This window comes from Salvelinus namaycush, chromosome 3 (genome assembly GCF_016432855.1).
Source record: "Salvelinus namaycush isolate Seneca chromosome 3, SaNama_1.0, whole genome shotgun sequence".
NCBI lineage: Eukaryota > Metazoa > Chordata > Actinopteri > Salmoniformes > Salmonidae > Salvelinus > Salvelinus namaycush.
In genome coordinates, this window is record NC_052309.1 from 56927671 (window position 1) to 56940630 (window position 12960).

Consider the following 12960-nt stretch of genomic DNA (forward strand, 5'->3'; position numbering starts at 1 on the left):
TAACAGCCTCCACTCTTCTAGGAATGCTTTCCACTAGATGTTGGAACATTGCTGGGGGACTTGCTTCAATTCAGCCACGAGCATTAGTGAGGGCACTGATGTTGGGCGATTAGGCCTGGCTCGCTGTCGGAATTTCAATTCATCCCAAACGTATTCCATGGGGTTGAGTTTGGGGCTCTGCAGGTCAGTCAATTTCTTCCACACCGATCTCGACAAACCATTTCTGTATGGACATCGCTTTGTGCACAGGGGCATTGTCATGCTGAAACAGTAAAGGGCCTTCCCCAAACTGTTGCCACAAAGTTGGAAGCACAGAATCGTCTAGAATGACATTGTATGCTGTAGCGTTAAGATTTTACTTCACTGGAACTAAGGGGCCTACCCCAGACCATTATTCCTCCACCAAATTTTTGTTGGCACTATGCATTGGGGCAGGTAGCGTTCTCCTGGCATCCCAGATTTGTCCGTCGGACTGCCAAATGAAGTGTGATTCATCACTCCAGAGAATGCGTTTCCACTGCTCCAGAGTCCAATGGTGGTGAGATTTACACCAATCCAGCCGACGCTTGGCATTGCGCATGGTGATCTTAGGGTTGTGTGTGGCTGCTCGGCCATGGAAACCCCTTTCATGAAGCTCCCGACAAACAGTTCAGAGGCAGTTTGGAACTTGGCTGTGAGTGTTGCAACCGAGGACAGACGATTTTTACGTGCTACGAGCTCAGCACTCTGTGGTCCCGTTCTGTGAGCTTGTGTGGCCTACCACTTAGCGGCTGAGCCATTGTTGCTCCTAGATGTTTCCACTTCACAATAACAGCACTTACAGTTGACCCGGGCAGCTCAAGCAGGGCAGGAATTTGACGAACTGACTTGTTGGAAAGGTGGCATCCTATGACGGTGCCAAGTTGAAAGTCACTGAGCTCTTCAGTAAGGCCGTTCTACTGCCAATGTTTGTCTATGGAGATTGCATGGCTGTGTGCTTGATTTTATACACCTGTCAGCAACGGGTGATGCTGATATAGCCGAATCCACTCATCTGAATGGGTGTCCACATACAGTGTATTTTCCATAACCAAAAGTATTGTATTTTCAGCTGTTTGAAGCTGGTGTACCAAACCTAATGTAAAAGACGCAAAGATTAAACTTAAGAACAGGAAGCATAGAAATAGCAAAAAGAACAGATCTACCACTTCTTAGACTTGCTTTCACTGAGAATGACAGATCTATAACTCACATTTCTACTTGAATTTTGTTGGTCACCCAAAAAGTAACATATTGCAGTGGATAGCAGAGAACATGCCTACCGTTTACCCTCACTCCTAGGACAGACCAGAGCCTTAGATATGCAGTTTTAGAAACTGTTCTTCGTTTTGTAAGCATTACATGGCAAAGTAGCCAGGTTGAGAATTCGCAGACCACTGCTGACAGAGGTGAAAAGATCTCCATTTCAGTAAAAGCACTACATGAATACAGTATATCTTCTTATTTGCAGCCCAATAAAAAATTGCCTTGTATAGACGCATTTTATGTAGTTCTACGTCATTTTACATGACTGGAGACTAGCAGAATCTTTTTAAATTCCACAACAGAGCATGACAACGAATGAATGCATGCTGCAGCATCTGAGATGTTTTGATTTCTATACAGGCGAATATAAAAAATTGGATAGTCGAAGTCCTCATCTTCGCGCTCTCTCTCTCTCTCTCTCTCTCAACCTGAACAGGACATCAGAAGGCCTAGTCCGCACGCACAGATATAGAATTTTTGGGACAAATACAATTTTTTTTGCAGAAGATGCCTTTGACTTTCTTCCTGAAGGGCCACCGTATACAGCACCGCCATTGGTTAGGCAGCACAAAATGATTTACATCAGCAAGAGCAGGGCAGGCCAGGGCTCATGATTGTGGTAGCCTAGTTTTATATACACACTCCCAGAACATTTTCCCCAGGACCGAGTTTGGGAAACGCTAGCCTAGGCCTATAGTATAGGCTATGGATCACTTGATTGAGACCACACTAGGCGCACTTGATATTGCGCGCCCAGCAGAGAATCAGGGATGAGGGGCAGCAATGGGCACACATCGAGATATAAGCAACTAATTCTCAAACACTAAGCAATATGACATTTATTCTATTACAAATTACATGACCCTCCCCATGACTAAATAAAAACATATTAAAAACACTTCCCCTGACTGAAAGTGAAAAAGCACGAACCTCCCCCATTTTCCTCTGGGTAACAATTGTGTAAATTTCAACCGCTCCCTTAGGCTTCTTCAATGGCTCAGGAAAATATAATAAAGCTGCACACTCATCTTTTATTTGACATACATTTTACTAAGGAGAACGCTTGTTGGAGTGTAATCCAACCAATCGACAAGTCAGCCCACCACCACTCACTCACCCTCAGCGGGGTTGAAAGAAACCGTAAGCATACGGTTTTCAGGAAGCGGAGGTGAAGACTCAAACCGGATGCTTCCCGTTTCTTCCAGCTCCGCTCAGGCTTTTCTTATACGCCTGCTATGTTAGGTTACCACTAACTAGATCTCTCCGTAACTTGATTGGCTCTTCGAACACGGTCCATACCACCACTTCATCGCAGGTGGGGGTGGTCAGAGAACCCTGGTAGCGGTAGAACTTGGTGAGGTCCACACTTCCTAGCAGATCACTGATGGATAGTGGCTGCACTATGTCAACTGATGAACCTGAGACATAAGGAGAGGGCTGTAGTATGAAAAATACTAGTAACATCACCACCAAAGGGAGGAAGCTCTCCCTTTGTTAGTGCCCTAAAAGCAATGGAGGTTTCACTCTGCTCTTGCTCTCTCTGTCTCTGCAAATTCAAATTAGCTACATTGGCATAAAAATAGAGAATATAAGTACTTTAAGGCTAGCTGGCACCACTGCTCCTCACCCTTCTCTGTTATATTCAGCAGATATGATGTCAAAGTCCTCCAGGATTCCACATGCCATTGGTTGCCTGTCACCTGGAATCCATGGAATGTGTTGATGATAGCATGAATAACAAGCAGTGAAGGCTGGTGGGAGGAGCTATAGGAGGACGGGCTCTTTATAACGGCTGGAACGCATCAAACACACGGTAACAACGTGTTTGACTCCGTTCCATTGATTCCATTACAGCCATTACAATGATCCCGTCCTCCTATAGCTCCTCCCACCGGCCTCCTCTGATAACAAGGTATTCTGCCATAACTCCTATTACTAAGTCAAGAATCATAACTCTGTCATAGTATTGTCATCATCAGTGTAGAACTGTTGTGACGTAGAGACGTACATCTATGAAGAATCCAAACACTGCTATCCTCTCCGGGTCAGTCTTAGCCTGCTCCAATGTCAAGCCTTCCTTCAGTGTCACAAGGTGGATCTGAAATCAAACAGAGTCACATCATATAGGACACACACACACACACACACACACACACACACACACACACACACACACACACACACACACACACACACACACACACACACAGATGTGTATTCATGTATGCCAAGCGAAGCCAGGCTACCCAAAAAACTTGACCAAGAAAAAATAAATAAAGCATAAAATAATTTAGCTTTCGTCTCTGTGTTTCAACATTTTCCTTCAATTCGCAAGAGGCTGATTGTATCTCAGAGGAGAAAGCTAAATTAGCCATGGATGGAGATAGGGATTTGGACTTGTGGTTTTACTTAATTCTCTGTACTGGCCAATGATTATCACGGCGATTCTGGTGCAACCATTAATTCATACATTGTGCCCCTGGCCTGAGAGGATGGAAGTTCAATATGTAGCTAGATGTAGAAAGCTAATGTTAACTAGCTAACGTTGCACAAGAATGGAAGTTAGGCTAGCGAGCAGGCATTTTAGCCAGGTAGCCTAGGACAACAAAAAATGTAAGCGTGTACTGTATGACAGAGATATAGACCATTTCGTCAACATGAAAGAAAGGAGGATGGCATTGGTGTTTCTCTACAAGTAGGGTGAGTCAACATGTTTTTCTACTTGCACAAACGCGCACGCAAACACACACGCACACAGAAATCCGAACCATGGGCCGCCACATCATATTTAGCTGACATTGATTGGACTAAATTGTTTTTGGTATATTTTAGTTGTCACTGTATTAGAGGTGATTTGATGATGTTGACATGTTGAAGTTTAAATGGTGCTGGAATAGTGGAGGCAGCTCTTGTTTCCTTTGTGACTTGCGGTAACTCTCTGGTAAAAAATAAATTGTTGTTTTGTGGTCCAAAAATTTCAGAAATATTAACTTGCTTGACCAAGCTGTAGGTTATGTAACTAACTGTCTTACTGTACATGCAATATGCTTTGTGGACTTCACTGAACAGAGGTTGCTATCAGGTTTTGTGATAAAACAAAGGTGTGGTTGAATTTATTCTGCCACTTTGTCTTCTTATTGTCTCTGCCTTTAGGCCTATATGTCATGGTTGCAAGACATATGAATTAACAGGTTATAGAGCAAACAACACAGTTATTACAACACATAGTTTGTAATATGGCTTTTTGGGGGGGGGGGGCTTGGCTTCCCAAGTGATTTTACCCACACACCTCTCCTGCACACACACTCTCTCTCTTCTAGTACAGTATCTCACCTCCATGGGGTATCTGACTGAGTCCACTGTGTGCTCAGAGCCTGGGTGGCACAGTGAGTCGCCTCCCCAGTGGAAATGCATCATGACGGCCGTGTAGCCATGAGGGAGCCCCCCTCCTTTCACCTCAATCAGGCCCTCTAACACACAGCTCACTGGGAGGACGAAAATAAGTTGTGGTTTTACCGTAGTATACATTAATATGGTATTGTGTATTCACTAACAACTGTTAATGAGCAAATTATACCTGTGTCCTGAGCTACTGAGATTACTTTAAAGAAGACTAGACAACACATGTCCTACAGACACACTATAAGTACAGGACCAAGGAGATTCACCACAAGAGTACCTGTGTGTCCATTGTTGGTGAGGAACTTGATGCTGTGTGGATTAATGATGTTACTGAAGGTGAGGTTGCGGAGACTGGGGTCAAAGGTCAGCTGGTTAGTATCAATGTTGATCGGCGACTGTCTGACCCCCCCACACTGAGAGTTGGGAAGGGAGGGCCAGAAAGAGGGGCTGTTCTCTAAAAGAGAGAGAGAAAAAGAAAGCCTCTGTCAGATTAAACGTTTCCTGTTATGAACTGTGTTTGTGTAGCACACCACAGCTATGAGATGACTGAAGAGTAATGGATGGAGGTGAAGTCAGAACTAGTGAAGACTTACCACAGCCATTGTGACACCAGGGCTGGTCTAAAAGAAACACATTTGAAAATACATATAATTCATAGAAAATATATTCATATTCATGAAACTTTAAAAAAAATGTTGTTTTGGAAGGCTACGCACCTGCTATTGCTCGTGAACAGAGATAGAGGATAATACACACAGATGTCTGAAAAGCAAATATAAATGCAATGTAGCATTAAGATGCATGAAACTATATTTGTTATCACTATGATTAGATTTCTGTCAAAATGTAGCCATATCAAGATCCCTAAATGTATGATTTTAAAAATGATGTCTTACCCACTTGTACAACATAGTTTCATGAGTTGAATTAATAACCACATTAATATGGAAAATACATGTTCTTATATGCCTAGCTACAGCCTGCATTGCCCAACCGCCAAAACGACTTTTCAATGCTATGTGGAACGTTGTAACAAGTGTGTAGTGCTGGGGGAGCACGAGCCTCACCTTTTTCAATTTGAAAATACATGGACAATTTATTCTAATCAATTCTAAATAAATTATATTTAATTACCACAAAAATTCCATAAAAAACTATAGAATGACAAACCAAATAAATATGTCGTCTAGCAGCCTAGAGGTAGGTAAAGGATGGTTTCTTCCCTGCCTTCTCTCTGGCGGAGGCGAGAATGATGAAGAACTGTAGGCTACATGTGGGCATTGCGGAAGCCCTTTGGAGCCTTGACAAATTTGGCCAATCAGAAGGTAAAACAAAAAAAATCTAAATTCACCATGTTTGCCTTGATGTTCATAAAACTTCACCGACCCCTCTTGCGCAGTGGAACGGAAAACGATATGTGACCACTTGGTTACTGTCACGTTCTGCGGAGGACACCCAAACCAGTGGCCACCTGCAAAGTTCTATGTCGTCTAGTAATGATTTATGTTCACTACTTGGTCAATTGATTTGATTATCAAATTTATGCAAATTAATTATATGAATTGGTAGTTCACCTCTGTTTTATTTTATTCTGTAATAGGGTATTCTGCAACCATGTGTTCAAGCGAATCAAATAAAAGTTTATTTAGCGCTGTCCTTTAACAACCACGAAGGGCGCCCTAATCATTTTAAATAACACTCATCACGATCTGTTGCCTACGCCTAATAGTGCTTCCTACTCATCATGTATTATTATTACAAATTGAAGATGATCACTTCTCACAATGGTGCTCGTTTAGTAAAGTTAGATCAAAGCTTAATCAATGTCTCGCAAGATCACATAACGGTAACGTAACAGAAGCGAATTTAATAGCATAGCATATTATGCCTATAACGTTACTGTTCAACTCTGTTACGCCAAAACACCTCATTTCTAATGAGATTTTTAGATGGTTAGCTGAAACTGAATAGTAAAAAAACAAACATTATTGCGCCGAAACTCAACAGAGCCACAAGGCAGGATATATGCTGATTGAAACAAAATACAAGGCTAATAGTTTGATAACACCATCTGCTCTAATTTGCTCATGAAAACAGTAATTCAAGAAGATCAAAATGCATAGGCTATTCCCATGAAACTGATTGAGATCAATTAAACTACTGGCATGCAGATGCGGTTTCACCGGTAAAACGTGAATAGGCCTAATTAGCATTCACGATTGACAGTGATGATGGCCTATTTTGAAATGAGGTATGCCTAACTTGGTGTTTGAGGGTATTAAAAATACAACATTTTCTTGTGACAATATGTGGGTGTAACAGTATAACTTTAGACCGTCCCCTCGCCCCGACCTCGGGCGCGAACCAGGGACCCTCTGCACACATCAACAACAGTCACCCACGAAGCGTCGTTACCCATCGCTCCACAAAAGCCGCGGCCCTTGCAGAGCAAGGGGCAACACTACTAATAGGTTTCAGAGCAAGTGACGTAACTGATTGAAACGCTACTAGCGCGTACCCGCTAACTAGCTAGCCATTTCACATCCGTTACACTCACCCCCCTTTCAACCTCCTCCTTTTCCGCAGCAACCAGTGATCCGGGTCAACAGCATCAATGTAACAGTATAACTTTAAACCGTCCCCTCGCCCCGACACGGGCGCGAACCAGGGACCCTCTGCACACATCAACAACTGACACCCACGAAGCGTCGTTACCCATCGCTCCACAAAAGCCGCGGCCCTTGCAGAGCAAGGTGCAACCCTACTTCTAGGTTTCAGAGCAAGTGACGTAACTGATTGAAACGCTACTAGCGCGTACCCGCTAACTAGCTAGCCATTTCACATCCGTTACATGGGCATAGGCAGACGTTGCAATTGAAGTATGCACTTGATGCATATTCTTTAGCAGAGCTCTCCAACCCTGTTCCTGGAGAGCTAATGTTGATAATTGGATATGGAGAAGGGTGAGCCGGTCAAGGATCGATTCAGACAAGGTGGTAAATTGTATGACAAGCGACAGTTTAATTATGAGTAAAGATATCTGGTACAAGCGTATACGGTCTCGTTCCTTCGGCTCATAGAGAACCTCCAGAAAAAAGCCCAGATAACAGAGTGCATAGACATTTTATACACCACAGAAAGTAGGTTGAGTCTGGAAGTTCTGGTCCTTTGGTTGGTTCTGGACAGGTTGTTGTCTTCTCAGATTGGTCCTGATGAGCTGGGCGTCATCCTTCTGAGTCTTATAGCAAAAGTTCTTTGTTACCAAATGTTCAGCTAAAACAGGAGATTTTGTGTGTGCGTAGTCAGCCCCCTGTCCTTGGGTATGCGTGTGTGTGTCTTATTATCTCGTGAAATGCAGACCCAAGCACTCTTTTGATCAAGGCCTTTCCTGCCTTATCAGTGTTTATGAAAGGTCTGTGCCAGCCATCTGTCTTTGGGTGTGTGTGTGGTTCTCTGTATCTGTTTATGAGTGTGTGAGAAACCCTGCTTAGAAAGAAGTTAGTTATAACAATGTAATAGCAATATGCTTGTGTTATTTTAAATGGTATTTATTACAAATCCCCCTCTTCACGTCTCATAAGAGACGTGACAAAAGCTAGGACAAAAGCTATAAATGGCAAAATTAGAGTAAACTTTATCAGAAGATAAAGTTTTGATTCCCTCTCTTCACGTCTCACAAGAGACGTGACATAAACTTTAAGCGAATCCAGGCACAAGAAGGGAAACTTTTTCCAGAAGAAAAAGTTTTGATTCCCTCTCTTCACGTCTCCTAAGAGACGTGACATAAACTAGGTAAGAGTAAGAAAAGCAAAAGTAAACAACCAGGGAAACTTTCTCAGAGAGAAAGTTTTAATTCCCTCTCTTCACGTCTCAAAAGAGAAGTGACAAAAAATAGCTAAGACAAGCAGAGACAGGGAACTTTTTCAGAAGGAAAAAGTTTTGATTCCCTCTCTTCACGTCTCAAAAGAGACGTGACATAAAAAGCTAGATCATATTAAACCCTCAGGTCCATCCCTCTATACAACCTGTACCAGGTGGGCTCGTCGCCACCCGGGAACTTCAAACCTTCACAACAGGGAGGACAAACATCACTTTTTATTCATTCGACAACATCAACTACAGCGAACCAAGGGTCCCCCTCTGTCAGGCCCACTCTCCTGCGAAAGCTTGATTTCGTATCAGCCTCTCCAACTGGAGCATCAAGCAGCGGCATCATACCATAGGCCCTTTCCACATCTGTAACAGACTTCTTCAAACAAGGTATGATACAGGCATTACGGAACATGAGCATATTAAAAACAACAACTTAGGGTCAGAAATCCAGTAATCATCACTGTAGTGTACTTACCAAACCAACCACCCAGCCAGGGGAACAGTCCACTCTCCTCCACACCTGCAAGACCCCTCACCTCCACCGATAACCTTGCCAACTCACTCAGAGCTTTTGAAATGCTCCCATCCGGACCAGTATTGTTAGGGACAAACGTCTAACACTGTTCTCCAAACATTTTACATACACCTCCCTGGTCGGCCAGAATCATGTCCAGTGCTAGTCTATTTGGTCTACTGGTTTGAGAGGTAGCATCTAATTGTTCAGCCATCCCCGTAAGTGCTGTGTGGGTGTATTTAACAAATCATCATTAATTATAGTAGATATAATTGATCCAGGCATTATGCTTAGCATCAACAATAGCTGGGCCAATGATGGGCATCAGATGCCACAGGCCATCATTCCTGTTTAATGTCTGGAATTCGTGGGGGACCCCTATTGGGACCCCCAACAGGTTGGTGTGGATGTTATCTGTACTCTTGGACCAAGGAGCGTCACGTTTCTGCCGACTCCTGGGTTGGTCCCAAGCCTCTGTCATGTGCAGCTCCCAAAAGTTGGTTAGCTGTAACCTCAATAATAGGCAATGGTGTTTATCAGACTGGCCAAAACACATGTGCCCTGACAATCTCCTTTCAAAATGTGGTCAACCGCCTGGCAGGTCCACACATCCACCATACATCAGTAACACCTATATTTAATAGTGACATTAGTGATGCAGGCAGTGGTAGGGAACCTCCCATAGTCTATACCTCTACCTATACCAGTGTTACAGCTGTAATATCCCCCATATGCCTTAACCCCCCATGGTGTCTTCTGGGGACGGACTTCTGGGAACACAAGTGTCAGAGTTTTACACAGGGTTGAATTTGGCTTAAACTTTCCAATATGCACATCCAACCTTCCCCCTTACTTAGGGCAAATGGGTGAGCAGCCAGAATAGGTCTGGCATGTCCACATACGACACAGTCCTCTCTATTAAGTGTTTTGTAGGCCAACCACATATTCTCCCTTCCCTCATAACCAGTTTCAGTCCCCAATTGGTCACTATCTGAGATGTCTTTTACATTTATTACCTATACCAGATTGTAGAGTTCAGGTGATGGCGTGGGACTTGGTCTTGAAGTGGTGGAGGAGGCCGGCTGAACCTGGTCTGTTGGAACTGGTGGTGGTTCTGGCAGCACTGTGATGGTAACATCCCCATCGTATCCTAAACAGACAGCTCAGGACCACAAACAGTCCTGTAAAGCCCCCTCTTCTCCCAGAGAACACATCATCAGCCAGAGATCAAGCAACACTTTCACTTCTATGAACAAACACAGTGAGGAAAGGTCGGGGGCAGGGAATTCTTCATTAAGGAGTTGATCCCCGAACTCTATTAGTAACGGTTCTTCTCCTTAACTCTGTGATCATTCGACAGTGTCAGTGTGTCTCACCCTCCAAGTGCGATATGCCCCCAGGTCGAGTGAATCACCTTCTCCTTTAATTCACCTTTAATGCATAAAATCTTGGACATACAGGTTTGGTTAACAAACAGTTTCTCATTTGTTCTATCTAATTTATATATTTAACTTCTATGCCTATTTTTTAGCTAGAAATTTTTAATTTTAAATTAGTTATTATCCAATAGGCCCCATCCTATCCTAGACCACAATGTACCCCTCCCCCGTTTGATACCTGGCTCTGGCCAGGTATCAACCTTACCTACTCTAAATAATGACTTAGTATATTATATCGTCCCTTTCATTTTCCACATGTCCAATTGTCCCTTGGGCGTACATTCATATCTATTCTTTTCCAATTCTCTGTCAAGTGACTTATCTACTTTAAAATGTATCTGTGCTGCTTATATGTGTTAACCCCCTTCTGTCCTATCTTATTTCACAGCCTACCTTGCTCATTTCCTGGTCCACCCTCCCCACTCCACTCTCAAACCTTCAAGGTCTCAACAGTGCGGGGTAGACCCATCTGTCTGCCTTTTTCTAATAATAGTCAATAACAACTATGTGTTCTTTTGCAATATTAACTAAGTGTCTCACTGTTTTGACTTTATCTATCCCAAATGGATTTAAAAATAACAACATGTCTTATAGTGTCAATCTCTAAAGTCCTTACATAACCTTAATAAACCTATCTCTATCTTCTTATGGCCAAAACAAATGCTAACCATATAAATTCCTTTCTTTACTAATAAGCTCTCTATCACTTTTATTTCCATGCCCTATAGGCTTAAAATATCTCCTGTTCAAACCAATTCAATAACAGCCCATTCAAAACCGTCATAGCCGATGTTTAAAAACAGAATCCTGACTCCTCTGTGGTTAAAACTACAATTATGGTCAAGAGTTATAAACTCTATTATATCAATTTACCTCAAAACTAGTATTCCCAAATGACCACAATTTCATTATTCTCACTACATCCCCCCGTGATTGATCAAGTCACAGGAAAATGCAACGAAAAGAGGTCAAAAAGGTTACACCTACATTCGTTTTCCATACCATATCTAGACATACCAAAAGAACCCTTTATCTTAACAAAGTCCCTTGCCTAAATAAAACTCAGAAAGTAAAACTCCTATTCCAATATGAGTGTATTCTTTCAAGATATCTTGTCTCTGGGAACACGGAAAACCCCTTAACCCAAAGTGTATATTTTTTCCATGAGCATTATATATCAACTTCAACTTTTTTCATTCCAAAGTGTAAACTTACCATATACTTCGCTAAATTTATATCGCATGTCAGCCAATCCATAACAGTAATATCATTAGTCTGTAAATTTAACCTAAATAAGTTATTAAATGTATTCTCTCTACTCCGAATTGGTTTTAAGTTTTTTTCTGTCACCAGCATTCAAACAGGCTCCCCGTTTGCTGGGAGACCGTTGAGTGCTGCAATACTGCCATCTTCTGTCCATTCTCTGTACAGCTCTCCACCCCCAACTATTCTAAGAGTTATGAGTGTGTGGAGGAATATCACAAATAAGGGGCCAGATATCCCTAATCTCGCCCAGGGAGGGAGATATCCCTCTAACTGGGAGAGGTTCCTTTTTCAGGGGAGGCGAAGTTTGATGCCGCATCACCTGAGTCAGGAGTGTCTTAATTTGGAATCGAATTTAGGCCGCTCAAATCGGCTCTGACTTCTGTAAGGAATTGGAGCTAGAGTGCAATGTGTGAGGTGGTGCCAAGGTGCGCCTGATTTACCTTTGACCTGAACTGAGTGTGAAGTAACCTCCTTCACTTCGTACAGTTCAGTCCACCTGGGTTCCAGCCACTTTCTCTTGTGGACTTTAACCCCCACCCAGTCACCATTTTACATTCAGTAGTGGCGTGCCTCCTGGCAGCTCCCCCTCTTGGACCTTGCGAACCTGGGTAGAGAGTGCTACAGAGAGTTCCGTCAGTTTCCTTACATAATCAGTCATACCTATCTGGTGTACATCAAGAGCGGGCATATGACCTCCCTCTCTTGGTGGTCCTTTCCTTCTTAAACAAATGACTTTTATTCTTTTCTACCTCCCTGTCTCTAGCCTCCTGCACTGCCTCTCTCAGTCCACCTTCCATCGTACTCAATTGGACCCTGCTTGGTGGTCCCCCTCCTAGATAACCTGCCTGTGTCCATTTTAACTTCAACCCTTCCCAAACCTTCTTTATTGACTTCCACTGTTCTTTTCCCCCTGACCTGTCTTGTAGCTTTTGATCTAGAAAATCGTTAAATTTAAGCTTGGGAGTATTTGGGGTCGTCATATTGTCATGTATTTTATATTTTAACTTTTATCTCTATATTTTAAATCATCTGATTAAATTTCATCACTATATTTAGACTATCTGAATATACTTAGCCCGTCACTGGTAAATACCCGTGATGAATTCTTGGAGACACGTACTCTGTCTTATCTCAGAGTTCCTCCCTCGTACACTCGGAATTTAATTTTTCTATGTATCGTTT

The 12960-nt window shown here is 42.7% G+C and overlaps 1 protein-coding gene across 1 annotated transcript; it reads right to left on the minus strand.

Moving 5' to 3' along the window:
• Nucleotides 1-2517: 2517 nt before the first annotated feature.
• On the minus strand, nucleotides 2518-5288 carry LOC120043932 (carbonic anhydrase 4-like). Its single transcript, XM_038988531.1, has 6 exons — nucleotides 5280-5288; nucleotides 4964-5099; nucleotides 4618-4769; nucleotides 3293-3382; nucleotides 2912-2984; nucleotides 2518-2702 (listed from the first exon to the last, which is right to left on the minus strand). Exons 1-6 carry the CDS (start codon nucleotides 5286-5288, stop codon nucleotides 2518-2520), a joined length of 645 nt encoding a protein of 214 aa, XP_038844459.1.
• Nucleotides 5289-12960: the final 7672 nt, after the last annotated feature.

Coding starts and splice junctions, on each gene's coding strand:
- LOC120043932 (XM_038988531.1), bottom strand. Junction 2,985..3,292: donor TGTTTGGATTCTTCATAGAT/GTACGTCTCTAC, acceptor CATGGATTCCAG/GTGACAGGCAACCAATGGCA. Junction 2,703..2,911: donor GCTGAATATAACAGAGAAGG/GTGAGGAGCAGT, acceptor CTTATGTCTCAG/GTTCATCAGTTGACATAGTG.